At 43.8% G+C, this 18,787-nt stretch overlaps 1 protein-coding gene across 1 annotated transcript in view; it reads left to right on the forward strand.

Moving 5' to 3' along the window:
• Positions 1–18,787, forward strand: part of malt2 (MALT paracaspase 2) — a 64,188-nt gene that overhangs the window by 23,985 nt on the left and 21,416 nt on the right. The window contains exons 6-13 of the mRNA XM_073068687.1: positions 2,673–2,839; positions 5,083–5,179; positions 6,472–6,519; positions 8,740–8,793; positions 9,129–9,332; positions 10,794–10,971; positions 16,069–16,143; positions 16,918–17,045. Of these exons, the coding sequence (XP_072924788.1) occupies positions 2,673–2,839; positions 5,083–5,179; positions 6,472–6,519; positions 8,740–8,793; positions 9,129–9,332; positions 10,794–10,971; positions 16,069–16,143; positions 16,918–17,045 (951 nt within the window). The remainder of the gene's footprint in view (positions 1–2,672; positions 2,840–5,082; positions 5,180–6,471; positions 6,520–8,739; positions 8,794–9,128; positions 9,333–10,793; positions 10,972–16,068; positions 16,144–16,917; positions 17,046–18,787) is intronic.

Here is an 18,787-nt window from a genome sequence, read left to right on the forward strand (position 1 = left end):
CACCTGCATCCACTCTGCACAGCAACGTACACCCCTCACAACCCTTTAAACTTCTCAGAATCAGAATAAGAACTGGGTTCAATATCACTGGCATATGTTGTGAGATTTGTTAGCTTTGTGGCAGCAGTACATGATAATACACTAAAATAAATAAATAAACTGATTACAGTAAATATATGTATATTAAATAGTTAAATTAAAAATAGTGCAAAAATAGAAATAATATTTTTTAAAAAAGAGGTATTGTTCATGGGTTCAATGTCCATTTAGAAATCGGATGGCAGAGGGGAAGAAGTTGTTCCTGAATTGCTGAGTGTGCCTTCAGGCTTCTGTACCTCCTTCCCAGCAGTAACAATGAGAAGAGAGCATGCCCTGGGTGATGGGGGTCCTTAATAATGAACAGTGCCTTTCTGAGGCACCGCTCCTCGAAGATGTCCTGGATACAGTGGCTGGTACCCAAGATGGAGCTGAATAATTTTACAACTATCTGTAGCTTCTTTCAATTCTGTGCAGTAGCCCTACCCCGCTCCCCATACCAGACAATGATATAGCCTGCAGAATGCTCTCCACAGTACACCTGTAGAAGATTTCAAGTGTTTTAGGTGACAAACCAAACGTCCTCAAACTCCTAATGAAATATAGCACGGTCTTGCCTTTGTTGCTGCATCGGTATGTTGGGACCAGGTTAGATCCTCAGACATATTGACACCCAGGAACTTGATAATGCTCACTTTCTCCATTTCCGATCCCTCTGTGAGGATTAGTTTGTGTAACTTCGTCTTACCCTTCCTGAAGACAACAATCAGTCCTACTGATGTTGAGTACAAGTTTGTTGCTGTGACACCAATCAACTAGCTGATATATCTCGTTCCAGTATGCCCTCTCGTCTCTGTGTGAGATTCTACCAACAATGGTTGTATTATCTGCAAATTTATAGATGGCATTTGAGCTATACCTAGCCACACAGTCATGGGTATAGAGAGAGTAGAGCAGTGGGCTAAGCATCCACCCTGAGATGCGCTTTAAGACTGTCCCATATCGAAAAAGGACACTGCAGAGAACCTGGCTGATCTTTCCCCACTTTCAGTAAGGCTGGGGTCAACTGTAGATTACATAGCACTGTTACATCTACCCACGCTCTATTGGTATTGGCTTATTATCGCCACACATGCAACGATACAGTGAAAAGCTTGTTTTGCATGCAATTTAAGCAGATCAAAGCATTACACAGTGCATCGAGCTGGAATAAGGTAAAATAATACCAATGCAGAATAAAGTGGGAAAACTCAGCAAAATCAGTGCTGACCATATTGAACCTAGGACCTGTCTGAGTGGCAAAATGCACAGTGACTTTTACCACAATGATTAGCATGGTTATTGTGCTGCAATGTTTTCTGATTTGATCTGTTATCTCCCTTTATGTTGACCTATTTACAGTGGATTCCAGATAATTGGGACACATTGGGACCAGTTCATTTTGGCCCAATAAAGTGGCTGCCCAACTAGCCAAAGTTTCATGGAAACAGTTAAAAAGGTATAAAAAAGGCAAACTACCATTTAGCTGAGTAACAAATTATGTATTTAAATTAAATACAGAACAAATTTGAACACTATCAATACTACTACAGTACTATAAAACTGTGTATTAGTTCCTAGTAGTTGTTGACAGAGGAATTTATCCACTGTACAGTTGCTGCATTCTTTTGATTGACTGTAAATGAACACAATCAGTGTAGAGACCTAGTACAGATAATAGACTGCCTTCATACAACGCTATTGGCGACTGCATCCTCCAAATCTTCATTTTTGTTGTAACATTCAAGATGATTATCAATACCTTTAACTTCTTCATAGTTCCTAACTTATTGAAGTAGTGAAATTGTTTCATTTTCACTCCTGCCTGGCCATTTCTGGCATCTCCAAACCTGAATGCTTGAAATGGCAATGAGCAAACCAGTTCTGACTTGTGTGTGTGGCCTCCGTCGGTCGTGGCCGACCATGGGTACTGCACCTCTGGTAGTCACTGGTTGGAGATGCCTCTCCAGGGCGCAAGCCAGGGCAGAGTTGATATGGAGATCCATCTGTTGCCCCTGCAGTGGGACCCCCCCCCCCCCCCCACTCTCCACGTTGATGATAGGTCCAAAGGAACGACAAAAGTCGAAACAGTTTGGTGCCAGCAGCATCGCAGGAGTTGCCGTGCTGGTGCTGGGTACAGCAGTCAGCCACCTTCGGGACTCCGACTCCGGATTTTTCCTCAGGGTTTACTCCCAAAGTCTTTCCCGTGAGCAGGTATAGCCACAAGACAACGGAGGTTTGAAATCGGAGCCAGTTCTGAATTATCTTACTACCTATTTCTCACCAACTATCAGTGACAAAATTCACTGATTTTTACTGACAAGCACGTGCAATTGACGCTATTTAAAAAACTGCTTGCACTAAACATGGTGTAGCATCGAACAGCCATGTAAGTGCACGTGTCTGACATGAGTTAGAAACTGTTTGGTAACTGTATCCTGTCCCAATTAAAGGCATAGTGTCCCAAATAAAAAAGGGAATCTGGCCCAAGCTCTCAATTAGTTTGTGTTCTTTAAGAGTTGTCCCAAATAAGTGGCTGCCCTGATTAACCAATGGCCTAATTAACGGAAATCCACTGTATTTTGCTCTCCCTGCAGCAAACAAACTCTGCAAGGTCAATATCTTGGTGCATCCCAATTCCCTGAGCCTGAAGGAGGGGGATAACATGAGGCTTTCGTGTTTAGCAGTGGGCAGTCCTCCGCCACAGTACCAGTGGTTCCGGAACAACCAGCTGTTGCCTGAGGCAAATAAACCCGATCTGGAGGTTAGTGACCATTCCCAGCTCAAGAGACAGGCTTAACCTATACATTTAGAGACAGTAGAGCTTCCTTCCTTCTCAAGTGTTACACGCGTGAGGGTCAAATTACAAAGGTGTGTGAATGGTGTCACTTAGATAATCTGATAAGATAGAAGCACTTGAACTCAGCAGCTTCTGTGGGGCCAACCAAAGGTGTTATTGTTTCTATTAAATTTTTTTATGGTCTGAAGACACTGCTGGTCATTACGAACTTAAAGTACTGCAGGTCTGCCCCATCAGTGAGTTGCTGGTTGGCGGAGAAACTGAAGGAGCTGAACTTACTGGGGACCGTGTTGCTGGAGAGGCTTCGCAGTGGGTGTGTGAAGGCAGCGTGTAGCCCAACAGCAAGTGAGGGTCCTTGTTGGACATTGTTGTTGCTTCGTATGACAGGTGCTTCTCTCTTCACACTTACGATTGTTCTTTTCCGAGCCACTCCTCCAGCTTGTGGCCGCATCAGTGGACTCCACCAAGGGGCGTGTCGGTGTGCCAGTATCAGCGCCATGTTGAACGCTGCAAGTCTGGTTACTTGACGGATGGTGAAAGAGCTGCGGGACCTCGGTCAGGGGCCTCAAGCTGCGGTGTGGCAGATTGGCAGCCATCCAGGAGGGGGCCAGAGTCAGAGCTGCCCTCGGTGTTTGGTCGGCGGAGGACAAGCTATGTCGTGTTTGGCCGCGGACTACCGCGGCATTCATTAATGCAGGGACTTGGACCGTGTTTTTGTTTGTGTGACTGTCTTGTGTGTGCCTTGAGCTGTGTGATCTCAGGCCTCAGTGTCGCCTGTTTGTGGCCATCCAGGGTAGGGGAGTCAGAGTAATTTCTGTCCTCTATTTTTCACTTGGCAGAGACAAGCTATACTGTGTTTGAATGCAGACTGCTGCAACATTCATAGATGGACTCGGAAACTGGGACTATTTTTTTTCTGTGTGATTGTATTTTACTGCTGTCTGAAATGTGCTCTGTGCTGTGTACGCCTGTTAATGCTGTGCTTTGCACCTTGGCCCTGGAGTAATCCTGTTTCGTTTGGCTGTATTTTTGGGTATTCATGTATGGTTGAATGACAATTGAACTTGAATATGAACTTGAACCGACAGGTTTGGTGAATTTCAAGCTGACAAAGGTTAAAAAAGTAGGAACATTTTAGAAGTGCATTTGTAAAGTAAAACCAAGAATAAAGGTATTGATGAGAATTTCACTAACACTCGTCAGAGCGGTGGAGCAGGTGAATTTAAAGAGCTAGGAGTAGGCAATCCTTGCGATGATATTAACATGTTGTGGGAAACTTAACTCAGAATCAAATGATACAGCCAGAAAGATTCAACATGAAACAGGCCCGTCTTTTATATCCATCCATCTTAACCAATTTCATTCTCCCCCCCACCCATTCTCATCAATTCCCACCCACCTACAGACCAGGGGGCAATTTGCAGAGGCCAATTAGCCCAAGAAGCAGCATGTTTTTGAGATGTGAGTGAGAACCGGAGAGCCTGAGGAAGCCCACTCAGTCACAAAGCGAACGTGCAAACTCTGCGAGGCAGCTCCGGAGTCTCTACTGGCTGCACCAGTCTGACATCCAGAAGCATCAAGGCCAGCTGCAGACTAATTCTGCCTGGTACGATTGCTAGTGGGAGGGATTGGCAGTCGAGTGGCACTCAGCTTCAGTCTTCCTGATGTGTGGACGGGAGATGTTTCTTCTCATTTAGTGCTTGACGGCGGGGAGTTCAGAGAGAGTGCAGGGTGAGAGTGGTGAATAGAGCTGGGTATCACTAGGCAGCATTACTTCAGAAGCTGTTGCCGAGAGGCCAAGGAAAGATCCTTGTGAGCATCTGAGAACAGAAAGGCATTGTGGGTGACTGTTTGGGTAGACTGAATTGGAGGCAGGCAGCATTATTCCACCCAGCTGCAGGTCGGTGAGGGTGATATTCTGTGTTGGCTGAGGCAGTTGCCACAGTCACAAAGGATGCCGTTTGCAACTTTGCTAAAAACTGTTGTGATACCATGTAGCTGAAGGCAATCTCAATGTCTTGTAGTTCAGCATCATGATACCAACATTTTGTCAGATGATAGTGAGAAGATGCAGGCTATATTTTACGCGGAAATGATTTGAGGGGAATTGATTGATTTAAGCCCCATGGGTGCATGCAATTGACCGCCCAAATAAATCATCCTCAATATTCAAACAAGTAAAGTTTTCTTTATTTCTCACGTATCAGGTTAAAGGAGTCACAACTGCTGACCGTGGGAAATATTGCTGCCGCGTGTTCAATCTTTACCATGAGGTTTGGAGCAGGGTCGCTGCAGTAGAGATTGGTATGTTCAGTGCTATTCTGTGAACCACTTTCTTAGTTTATTTCCTTTATTTCCCAAAGAAATGCATTGAGATACAGGTACTTAACCATTATCTTCTGCCTGGAACATCTCTTATGACTGTCAGCCGTTGAAGCCCGTTTTAGACAATCTAGAACATGGCAAAAGTTTCAGTATGACAATTTGCAGAAGGAATCTTGGCTACTTTCCCCTCTCATTGGTCAAGGTCCTTTGAGATAATTTGCTACATTTCTACTTCTGATTTAGCTAGCTGTATTGTTCATGCAGAGCTTGTAAATTCCGATTCCAATGGAATACAGGAAAGTAAGAACAGGGTTAGGCCATTCAGCTACTCAGACCTCCCCCTCCATTTAATATCATCGTGGCTGACCAGCCCCAGCTTCTCCTCTGAATGACTTCCCTGAGCCCTCAATTCCTCAATCACAAGGGCAAGTTGTGGAACTGAATTTAAAATAATTATGGTAATTTCTTGGCTAGTACCAACAGCCATTATAGTTGTAAAATGAAATTTCCTTGTTAATGACCATTTGGAAAGGGAGTCTTCCTCTCAAACTTATCTGAATACAACATACTTGACTCTCATTGGCCTCTAGTGCATATTTGCAAATTGCTCACATTATAAATAATTGCTCCCAAGTTCAGTAATAGGCACCAAACTCTCAGTGCCCAATAGAATGAGCCTGGAACAGCACTCGGGAAAATAAATTAATTCTTCAGTCTGGCCAACATCCTGAGTTTACAAACTCTGTACTGTCTGGGCGTTGCGCCTCTGTTCAGTGTTAGTGGTGCTGTATTTACAGAGGGCCTATGGTGGAAAAGATAGAGGGCTGGAAATAACATCACTACCTTTTAAAGATGTTGAACAGTGTAATGGATTACTCTGTTAACACTGTTGTGAAGCTGGCAAGAACAGAAATCAAACGGCTGGAGGAACTGAGAACCTCTGCCTCCTCAGAGGTGGCCTAACCTGCTGGGCTCCCCTGGCATTTACTTTTTTGCTCCAGATTTCAGCATCTGTAGTCTTCTGTGTCTTTGAAGAGAAAAACTCTGAGGTATATAAATAGTTGATATTCTATGGGTAATACTGATATTGCATTCTCTATTGATGAGCTGCAGGAGCGAGCAGCTGCTGCCATTTAGCCCAGTATGGACATTGTATTGGGCCCTTAACGGGACTAACCACAATACTTATTTGAGAACTTTTTGAAAAGATTGTACTAAATTTACACTGAGTACGTCCGTCACTTATTCATATCCTTCCTGTATCCTTTCAGGACCCAACACTTCCTTCAATGATTCATTTGTTGTGGTCGCTAATGCAGGTAATGCTTTCAGAATGACTTGCCCAAAATTCTGCTGCTGCCCTCAGGTTTCTCATTAAATCACACTCACTACACCTGCTGCTCTCACTTACCTGTAATGTCTCACAGAGCCTAAAGGTTAGTCTTTTTAACCCTCAAGTTTAAAATCCCTCATAGCCTCCTACCTCTACCATCCTACTCTTGTCATGGTGTGGTCCGTGAGGTCCGCGTTCTGGTTCATGGTCCAGTCCGTGGACTCCAGGCTCTGGACTCCGGGTCTTCTGGCTGTCCATTGTTTCAGTTGGGCTTAATCACAGGCACCTGATTCTCATATTGGGGATGGAATATAAGTGACTCTGGGTTCGAGTGTGGTTGCTGGTTCGTCTCGTCGGTATCCTGTCCTCGCCTCTGTGGGGCAAGTAAGGCCATTCTTGCCGTTACCTTACGGTGAGATCTGTCCCTTCCTGTCCTTGTCTCCGTTGGGTAAGTCAGGCTGTCTCTACCGTTACCCTGAGGCTGGACAGTTCCCTTCCTTCCCTCTGAAGCCTGGCCTGTAGCCCTGCCTGCAGCCCACACCTGAAGCCCTGCACGCTACCCACGCCCGAAGCCCTGCACGCTACCTCGCCTGTATCGCCATCAAGTTCAGCCATTGGAGTGAGACCGGAGCCTTGCCACGCCTACAGAAGGAACTATCTATCATTGAGCTTGGCAATGTCTCTTTGTGTCCCTGTGTTTAGTGTCTGTGTATAAGTCCCGGCCCTACGTCCTGTTCCCAAGGAGAGGTCCGGGCGCTGTGTTCTGTGCCCCTGTGCTCCAGTCCAAGGCTCAGTGTCCTTGTGCTCAAGTCCAAGGCTCCGAGGAGGTTTCAGTCCATGTCCAAGTCCAAGTTGTAGCCTAGGCCCTGAGTCCTGGTCTTGTCCAGGGCTAGTGTCCGTGTCCAGCTATGCCTCTCCCCACTTTTGCTTTGCTCTCCTTCGACCTAGGCCCTGTGTTCCTGCTCTCCCTCGATCAAGACCAAGTCTGAGTTTCATGTCCTCATCCAGCCCTGGAGTCCCACGTCCTGCCCCCACGTCCAGTCCTGTTGCCTTGCCAAGTCCAGTACTCACCTGGATCCGGAGTCCGAGCCCGAGTCAAGACCCAGGTTCTGGGTCCCTGTCCAGTCTCTGGCTTGGAGTCCTTGTCCAGGTTCCTAGTTCCTAGTTCCTCATCCAGGTCCCACTTTCCTACTCTAGCCCTAGCCCATGCCCTGTCTCCTAGTCTTGTCCAGCATCATTTCTTCCCCACATCCCTTGCTCTCTTGATACACCTAGTCCTGTCCCTAGTACTTCAGTGCCTGTGTCTTGCATTTGGATCCGTTCCCAATGCCCACCTTATGACAACTCTTCTCTGAGCATTAAACTCAGTTAGCATTTCTCTTATTTTTGGTTTTGTTAATCTTCTCTCTAGATCCAAAGCTCTGGAATTCCCTCCCCTAATTGTACCCATTACTCTCCTGCTTGAATCACACCTCTGTACACTTTTAGCTCATAATATGTTGGCTTTCAGTACATTTTCTTTGATTATGTGAGATGTGGGACTGTTTTGATGATGGGTTTGTATATTCTTCAGGGTTTAATTGGGTTTGGTCATTCTCTTGTCTATGATCTTGGAATTGATTTTGTTTACATGTTTTAATGGCATGTTTAAATCCGTGTTAATTATCCAGGGGAACATTGTCATAATGGGTTTATATTTACAAAGACAGGAGCTTCTTCCTGCTTTTGTAGTATGTTTCTGTGTCACTAACCCAAGGTGAACATGGGACAGTTTGCAATTCAGCTGTACACTGTCTATTAGATTTTGAAGAAGACTCTGTCTTGATTTGGGCTCATCAGATGGTCTAGTTAAAATATAAATAATAGTACAATCATAAAATGACAGCCTGATCTTCATTAGTAGGAGATTGAGATCCTGGTGAGTAATACTCTGGATCCCAATGTGACAAAGTTGGAACCACAGTGAATGAAAATCTGGATGTCAGTGCCCGGGTCAGGAACTGAATGGGTTACAGTTGGAACAGCAATTGGGGGCCTAATGAGTGACAGTCAGAGCCCCTGTGCGTGATTATCTGGTTCCTATCAGTGATGGCCAGGACCACATTCAAATGAGTTTGACAGCCTGTTGAACATGGGATAGTTACAGTTGGTTTTGTTCTCTCTCTCCCATGAATACTCAATTAACTTATGTTGTATTTTCACACAGTCTCCAGCCCAGGAGCACAGCTGAAGGTTGTCCATCATCCTACATGCTTCTACGGTAATTCTGTATGATTTAAAATCAGCTTTGTTTTCTTACTCATAAAAGTACTGACACTTGCTGAGGTGTGGGATTCCACAGGCTGAGTGTTAACAGAATATTTGATTTTGTAAGTACCATGTCCCCGTGCCTGCCAGTGGCTATCGAGGAAGTGCTTGCAAAGTCACCATCAAGGCCAGTGGTTGTATACAGGAACATCTCAGATCATTCAGGATGGGGACTAAATCCTGATCATGCCCAGAATTGGGAAATGAATAATGTATATAAAAATTAACTGTACATGTTACCTGCTTGCAGTGTTACTTCTAAACATTCATTCACTCTGTCTCTTTCAGCGACAGACAAGGTTGCCCTGCTAATGGGGAACATGAATTATTTACACCACAAGCAGCTGAAGGCTCCTATGGTGGATGTACATGAGCTCACAAATCTCCTCCGACAGCTCGACTTCAAAGTTGTGTCCTTGCTTGACCTCACCAGACTCGAGATGCACAGAGCTGTCAATGAATTCCTGCTGCTTCTTGGCAAGGGAGTGTATGGTACCAACCTTTTAACTTCTCGAATCCAAATATAAATAGATTAGATTTCCTCTAGTTCTTTTACTCCCTCCACCAGCCTTCTGCTAGATTTTCATTGCTTGTTCGTGCCAGTCTACTTGCTGTCACAGCCAAAACCAAACTGGTTCCAACTTGGTGTTGAAACTCTCACATCTGATTTACTTGAGAAGGGACTGGGGAACGGTTTCATTTTCAGCTCTACAAGGTTACAAAGAAAGTCAAACCTGATCTCTGCCTTACGTGGACGGGCCCAGTTCTAGATTCTCCGTGAGAGAATCATCCTCTCCATATCCACTCTGTCAAGGTCAAGGTCCCTCATGATCTTACAGATTTTCACTATATTGCCTTTTATGTGTTGAAATACCAGCTTATACAAGTCTACCCTGTCCAATATTTCCTCAAACCATACCCTGCTGATGTCAGGTACCAGTCTAATAAATCTTTTCTGAATTGCTTCCAATGGATTTACATCTTTCGTTGAATAATGAGACCTTCAAGTACTTGGTACTCCAGATGTGGTGTTATCAGTGCCCCTTATAACTGAAGCATAAGTAGCATAGTAATTACTGCTGGTAATTCACAGTAATAATCCCGACAGCATGCACATATGGAGTCTGTGTTGTTTTGCATACTGACCCTGTGACCATGTGTGTCATAGATGCTCTGTGACCTCCAGGTGTTTTGGCTTCAATCCAATTCTCAAAGCTGTCCTGGTAGGTTAATTGGCTACTGTAGGTTACTCCTTAATGTACGAAATGGCAAACAAATCGAAGTGGAGTTGATAGATGCATGAGAGAGGGTAAGTTGTAGGGTGGCAGGGAGCACTTTGCTACAATTAACAAGAACTCAGTCATGACCTCTTTCTGTGTCATGATGAGTAAGTTAAGTCAACATCTTCCACTTCTCTTTCAATAAATATTAACATTTTCTTAGCTTGTACCTGTCCAATATTTTGCACAACATTCACCAGGATACACAAGTTCCCTCTGCATGCAATCACTCACCATTTAGGTAATCTATTTTTTTTTACTTTTCCTGCCAAATGGACAACTTAATATTTTTCCGTATTATTCTTCATTTTCCAGATCCTTAACCTTTTTGTGTCCCTTTGCAGCTTCCTCGTGTCCACTTTACAACTTAATTTCCTACCAAGATCCCACAACAAGACATTTCAAATGATGAGAGATTACACAACTCTGGAATGAATCTTTTCTTTCCCATGGTGTGACCAGTGCTCCTCCTCTTCCTGCTGAAATGTTTGCAGAGTACCTGGGCTTGGGCGTTGGGTAGCTGGGATCTGTGTTGGGGTTGGTATATGAGTTAGGCGTGTGTAGCATGCCCGAGTTCAGAGGATTGTCAGGTGATTGGCATATGTCTGTGAGTGGGGAAAGTAGATGCTTCTATGCAAGGAGAATAGCTTGACCATCTGTTTTTTATCTTCAGGTTTGTTTTATTACGCTGGTCATGGATATGAAAACTATGGGAACAGTTTCATGGTTCCCATCGATGCTCCATTTTCCTACACATCTGAGCACTGTCTGTGTGTCCAAAATATTCTGCAGCTAATGCAGGAGAAGCAAACGGGACTGAACATCTTCCTTCTTGACATGTGTCGCAAAAGGTGTGTGGAAAAAATGAGAATTGCATTCTTGAACTCACTCTGTTCTGCAAAGAAAGGGCTCGGGTTAATGAAATGTGGCTGCTCAAGCCCCAAAGTATCTTGCGTTAGACTCTTGCGTTAAGCTCCCTTAACACTTGTCGTCAAACACTCCAGGTACAGCAATAGCACATAGTATGGTCTAAGTACAGAATTAGGCCAATTAGTCCATTAAGTCTGCTCCGCAATTCCATCATGGCTGATTTATTAAACCTCTTAACCCATTCTCCTGCCTTCTTCACATAACCTTTGATGTCATGGTTATTCAAGAACCTATCAACCTCCGCCTTAAATATACCCAATGACTTGACCTGCACAGCTGTTTGTGACAGAGAATTCCACCAATTCATCACCCTCTGGGTAAAGCAAATTTTCCTCATCTCTGTCCTAAATGGAGATCCCTCAATTCTGAGGCTGTGATCTCTGGCCCTAGACTTGCTCATTATAGGAAACATCCTCTCCACATCATCTCTATCTGGGGCTTTCAATATTTCATAGGTTTCGATGAAGTCCCTCCCCCACCCTCATTCATCTACTCTCCAGCAGTACAGGGCCAGAGCCCTCAAATGCTCTTCATATGTTAACTCTTTCGTTCCTGGGATCATTCTCACGAACCTCCTCTGGTGTCTCTCCAATGTCAGCACATCCTTTCTTAGATAAGGGACCCAAAACTGCTCACAGTACTCTGTGTGGTCTGACCACTGCTTTATAAAGCTTCAGCATTACATCCTTGTTTTTGTATGTCATTCCTCCTGAAGTTAATGTTAACATTTCATGTGTCTTGTTTACCACCAACTCAACTTGCAAGTTAACCTTTAGGGAATTCTGCAGGAGGACTCCCTAGTCCATCTGTAACTCTGATTTTTGAATTTTCTCCCCATTTACAAAATAGTCCATTCTTTTATTCCTTCTGCCTAAATGCATGACCAGGCAATTCCCTGCATTATATTCCATCTGCCACTTCTTTTCCCAATTCCTCCAATCTGTCTAAATTATTCTGCAAACACCTTGCTTCCTCAACACAGCCTGACCTCTATCTATCTTTATTTCGTCCACAAACTTGGCCAAAAGCCATCAACTCCTTCATCAAAATTATTGACATAACAATGTGAAAAGAAGTAGTCTTAACACTGACCCCTGTAGCATACCACTGGTTACTGGCAGCTAACCAGAAAAGGCCCCCTTTATTCCCACTCTTTGCTCCTTGACTGTCAGCTAATATACTATCCATTCTAGTACCTTTCCTGTAATGCCATGGGCTCTTATTTGGCTAAGCAGCTTCATGTGTGGCCGCTTGTCAAAGGCCATCAGGATTCTAACAGATTTTTCCCACAAGATTTCCCCTTTGAAGAACCATGCTGACTTTGGCCTATTTGATTATGTGCCTCCAAGTGCCCTGAAACCTCATCATTTAGTAATGGACTCCAACATCTTTCCAACCTCTGAAGCCAGGCTAGTTGGCCTACAATTTCTTCTCTTCTGCCTCCCTCCCTTCTTAAAGTGTAGAGTGATATTTACTTTTCCAGTCCTCTGGAACCATTTCAGAATCAAGTGATTCTTGAAAGATCATTACTAATGCTTCCATGATCTCTTTAGCTACCTCTTTCAGCTACCTGGCATGTAGTCCATTTGATCCTGGTGACTTATCTACTTTCAGGCTTTTCAACTTCCCAAGCACCTTCTCCTTAGTAATAGCAATGACACTCACTTTTAACCCTTGACACTCTTGTATTCTTGGCATTCTCCTAGTGTCTTCCACAGTGAAGACTGACTCAAAATACTTATTAAATATGACTGCCATTTCTTTGTTCCTCTTTACTACCTCTCCAGTGTCATTTTCCAGTGGTCCAATATCCACTCTTGTCTCTCTTTTACTCCTTATCCCTATTCGAAAAAACTTCCTGTATCCTCCTTTATATTATTGGCTAGCTTATCTTTGTGTTTCATCTTTTTTCTCTTTTTGGCTTTTTTAGTTACTTTCTGTTGGTTTTAAAAAGTTTCCCAATCCTCTACCTTCCCACTAATTTTTGTTATATGTTATTTTTGCTTTTATGATGTCTACATCTTCTCTTGTCAGCCACAGGTGCCTCACCCTTCATTTAGAATGTTTCTTCATTCATGGGATTTTTCTATCCTGTGCCTTCCGAATTTCCCCCAGAAACTCCAGCCATTGCTGTTCTGCCATTATCTCTGCTAGTGTCCCCTTCCAATCAACTTTGGTCAGGTCCTATCTCATGCTTCTGTAGTTCCCTTTACTCCACTGTAATAATGATACATCTGATTTTAGCTTCTCCTTCTCAAACTGTAGGGTGAATTCTATCATATTATGACCATTGCCTCCTAAAGGTTTCTTTACCTTAAGCTTCCTAATCAAATCTGGGTCATTATATAATACTTAATCCAGAACTATCATTCCCCTGGTGGGCTCAACCTTCTAAAAAGCGGTTGTGTATGCATTCTACAAGTTCCTTCTCTTGAGATCCAGCAGCAACTGTTTATTCCCAATCTACCTGCATTTTGAAATCACCCATATTATCATATTACCCTTTTTACATGCCCTTTTTATCTCCCATTGTAATTTCTAGCCCACATCCTGTGTAATGTACAGAGGCCTGTGTATAATTCCTATTAGAGTCTTTCTACCCTTGCAATTTCTTAATTCTACCACAAGGATTATACATCTTCTAATTCTATGTCACCTCTTTCTAAGGATTTGATTTCCTTTTTTGCCAATAGAGCCACCCCTCTCCCTCTGCCCACCTGCCTGTCCTTTTGATACAATATGCATCCTTGGATGTAAAGCTCCCACAATGATCTTCTTTCAGCCATGACTTGGAGATGCCCACAACATACCAGCTGATCTCGAACAGCATTACAAACTCATCTACTTTATTCCGAATACTGTGTGTATTCAAGTATAACACCTTCAGTCCAGTATTATCACCCTTTTTGATTTTAACTCATCCACTGACTGTATGTTTACCCTATTATCTTACTGCCCGTCCTCAGTCTCACTACACACTGCATCTACTTGTATACCAACTGCCCCATTATCAGCACCATCACTCTGGTTCTCATGCCCCTTCCAAACTAGGTTAAACCCTCTCCAACACCTCTAACAAATCTGCCTGCAAAGATATTGGATCCCACCCCCCAGAGGCTTAGGTGTAACCCATCATTTTTGTACAGGTCACCTTCCCCAGAAGAAATTCATATGATCCAAAATTCTGAAACCCTGCCTCCCACGTCAATTCTTCAGCCACTCATTTATGTGGCAAATCGTCCTATTCTTACCTTCTCTGGTGTGTGACACCGGCAACAATCCAGAGATTACTATCCTGGAGATCTTGCTTTTCAGCTCTCTGCCTTACTCCTTATATACTGTTTACAGGACCTTCTGCCTTTAACTACCTATGTCATTGGTAATCATACGTACCATGACTTCTGATTGTTCACCCTCTCTCTTTAGAATGCCATGGACCCAATCCAAGACACCCCTATCCCTGGCATCTGGGTGTCTCTTTCATGTCCACAGAATCTGCTTTCTGATTTTCTAATTATGGAAACCCCCATCGCTCCTGAGTCGGTTTCTTCCTCCCTTCCCTCTGAGCCACAGAGCCAAATCGGGGGTCGCTGGGGTTTCACTGACCCCCCCCTCCCCCACCCAACAGTATCCATAGTGTATCCACTTATTATTGAGGGGAACAACCACAGAGGTACTTTGCATCAGCTGCCTATTCCCGTTCCCTCTCCGTATGGCCACCCAGGATCTGCCTCCTGCAACTTAGGAGTGTTACCACCCTGTAACTCCCATCTATCACCACCTCATTCTCTCAAATAAGCTGAAGGTAATTGAGCTGCTGTTCCAGTTCCTTAACGTTGTGCAGATGTAATTATCAATTTCCCATATCTTACAGAAGGAAATTACCGCTACCTTCAGGTTCATTTTCAGCATGCTAGCTATGTACTAACAAAAAAAAACTTACTAGAAACTTTCTTATTTACTTACCTAGAACCTCTGCCAGAGCTTGCCTAAGCCTGTCCTCACCTTACCCTGTTGAGCCAAAGCTGGACCACTCTAACAATGACCACTCCAACAATGACCACTCTGCCTGCACTTCCTTTCTATTTTTGGCCCCGTGGATTGCAGCCTGCTGAGCAAAAAGCCAAAAGCACCCGAGGTCCTTTTAAACCTTGCACTGCATCACCAATGAACGAGCTCTCCGCTGAATAGACACAGATGAAAACTTCCTACGAACTAGCTGAGGAGAAAGGAACATAGATAAATATGTTTGGAGTAAAGATCCTCTATAGCAGGGGTTCCCAACCTGGGCTCCATGGACACCTTGCTTAATGGCATACAAAAGGTTGGGATTGCCTGCTCTACAATGTCCTATTGAACACTCTCATGGCAGTAACACCTTGGGTAAGGATAAGACAGATCAGACAGAGAATAAAGTTACCAGAAATCAGGCACAATGTAAACTTCACATTAATTAATCCTGTGCTTTCTAACTGACCCAGTGCTAGTACAGTTTAGAGAGCAAAGTACTCCCAGCACTGGCATCAAACACTACCAGGGTGGATTAGTGGGTATGGTGACAATGGGTGAACATGGTTGCAATTAGTGGGGAGTTCTTGTGGGAATGGATAAAATAGGTGAAATTGACACAGTAGATGGGTGATCACTGTTGATGGGATCATCACCATTGGTAAGAGTGGCCACAGTCAGTGATTGGTAAGATGGTCAGTCAATGGGGAGGTCACAATTGATGGAGTGGCCAAGGCTGGTAAAGGGGCCATCGTTGGTGGGTCTGTGATGGTTGATGCATTGATCATGATCGGATGGCTACAACTGATGCGGATGGTTGTGGAGTTGTGGGAGTGAGCCTTTGGAAAGAAAGAGAAAAGGGGGACGGGGTGGTTGAGAGCACAAGTGGCAAATGGCAAAACTGAAGACCTCATGAGATAAAATGGTCTGTCAACATAACATGCCAAGAGGGTAAATCTGGATTGATGGTTGTATATATAAATGACTTCTTTCCAACTCTACTTTCACAGGAACATGCATGATGAAATAATTCCACAAATGGAATCCTTGAGAGTTACAGCAAACATTGTTTATGGTTATGCCACGTAAGCAGTTCATCTTTTTCTTCATCATCATTAACTTTTTCCAGTCTGCAAGTTTAGGAGGTAATCTTAACTTCAGTTACTGCATTGGAATAGAACTGACTTGTATCTTCCACTTTCATGACCTCAAGGTGTTCCAGCTCTTTACAGCTAATTAATTCATTCTTGAAGAACGGTTATGCAGTAATGGAGGGCAGCACCTTGGCTGGCTTGCCTTAGACTGCCTGCCCACACTTTGTGTCCAAGTCTTTGTAATTAGATTTGAATCTTCAGGTTCAAAGGCAAGAGTACTGCCAGTAGATCTATGATTGACAGTTATTCTAGGTAAGACCGCGACTTGGTAGAACAATTGGAAAAAGATTTCAGTCAGTGCAAAACTATCTCCAGCTTCTCAACGTATCTGATGACCAGTGTTGGTGTTGGCTGCTATGCAGTTGCTATAACTTCACATTAATTATTTAACCTGCCTGTCGGCAGAAGTTCCCAACCTGATCAGCTAAAAATGTTAACACTTCCTTGTCTGACCAGGGTCAGATCCCAACCAAACTGGTGACAGCCCAGGAATCAGTCATGTGTTTTTGTTGTACCCAATAAGGTGGGTGTTTCAATGTCAGGCTACAGTCAGGATTAGTCCTTACATTTATGACAAGGCATGAGAGTGCCTCCATGTTGGGCTCTGGAGGTATAAAGCAAATAGTGATTGGGAGACTTCATTGACCACGAACTACTCATCCAGCTTATTTCAGAGCATCTTCCTGATATTATGAAATGTTCCAGTTGCCCAGATGCAGAGGCGTATGAGATCAGCCAGGGTGAGATCACAAATGGAATTTTCATCAGTTTCCTGAAGAAGCGCTTACTGGAGGATGAAAAGATCACGGTGCTGCTGGATAAAGTTGCAGAAGGTGAGTTTGGTTTTGCACAGAAATCAGATTTCCATCACCCAGGGGATTCTGACACATTCTACACAGAGTGAGCAAACATCCCAATTGACCTTCCTATCAATAACTGCCAGACTTCGCTGGACAGCACAGTGGCACGACTAGTGGAGTTGTTGCCTTATAGTGCAACGACCCAGGTTTAATCTGTGTGGAGCTTGCAAGTTCTCTCTGTGACCATGTGGGTTTTCGTTGGGTTAAATGGTTTCCTCCCACATCCTGAAGACATGCTGATTGGTAGATTAAAATGTAAATCGCCCTTGTGTGTGGGTGACTGATTGAATCTGGGGTGTTAATGCAGGGGAGAATAGAAAAAAAAGTAGGACTGCTCTGGGTGGCTGGTTTTTGGTCAGTGTAAACTCGGATAACACTCAGAGTAAACAGAGGGCCTGCCTCCATTTCATGCCTCACTGTGACTCTACAACACTGTACGTTTCTGAGCAGTGGTACCTTGTGGCTTAGCTCTGTGTAGTACCCATACCAACACTCCGTGAGTTTCAGAGCTCAGCCATCTCACTGATTCTTGTTTGTTAGGACAGTCTGTGTTTAAGTCGGGTTGTGAATTGCAGCACTCGGTAATCCATCGATCCCATTTTCCAATTGGAATTAGAGTTGGTCTGCTTCACTTGGTGACCTGTGTGTCTGGCTTTGGACCTGATGGGTTGAGGACTGCTGGCAAGATACTCTCCACCAATCAGCCTGTTGCTGCCAGCAAGCTGCTGTGCCTTATGGGTGATGGCAGAGATGACTTGAGCTCAACTTCATCCAATGGCTTCAAAAGGATATTGTGACTGCAAAAATAATGTGGGCTGGATTATGATACCTTAGGTGATAAATGTTTTCTTCTTGGGGTTTAATACCAAGGAAGTAACCTTTGTGAGGGGTACCAATTACACATGGCCTTCTTTTAATGGTTATCCACTTCCAGTGTACTGATTGATAATAATGGAATCCTTGGTTTTCCTTAGTTAACACCCACCTCCTGTCCTGTCTGTAATTACATTATAGAGTGATGCAGATTTGCTGTCAAAAGAGCATGTGTTTGTTAAGTATCTCCCCTCTACATTCTCAGTCCTGATGTAGAGTCTCCACCCGAAATGCTGACTATCATTTTGCCGCCTCAGATGCCGCCTGACTCCGAGTTCCTTCTGCAGTTTGTTTTTTTCCCCTTTAGAGTGCAGCATCTACAGCCCCTTCTGTCTCCATCTATCATCTCTTGCGTCTCCGTCTATCATTACAGTAGCTCTTGGTTAGATAAGCTTTAGGGCTTCATTTATTCTATTTCATCATTTACTTCTCACAGTATGTCAGAGATCCAGTTTTTCGATCGTGGCCAATCGTTTGTGGTATCAGTTATTTGTATTTTCTTTTCAGCCTCAAAAGCTCTGTTTATCTCTTAATCAACCAAGAAAATAACCTCTCTGGTTTCACAAGATTTTAACATTCCAGTGTTTAGTTGGTAACCGATAGTTAAAACCATAGAACCATAGAACACTACAGCACAGAAAACAGGCCATTTGGCCCTTCTAGTCTGTGCCAAAACTTTATTCGTATTCCCATTGACCTGCACCTAGTCCATATCCTTCCAGACCTCTCCCATCCATGTATCTATCCAATTTATTCAACTTTCTTCTTATATTCTCTGAACGTGATCCTATATGTGCAAACCAAAAAAACTGCAGATGCTGGAAATCCAAAATAAAATCTGA

This window comes from Hemitrygon akajei, chromosome 16 (genome assembly GCF_048418815.1).
Source record: "Hemitrygon akajei chromosome 16, sHemAka1.3, whole genome shotgun sequence".
Lineage (NCBI taxonomy): Eukaryota > Metazoa > Chordata > Chondrichthyes > Myliobatiformes > Dasyatidae > Hemitrygon > Hemitrygon akajei.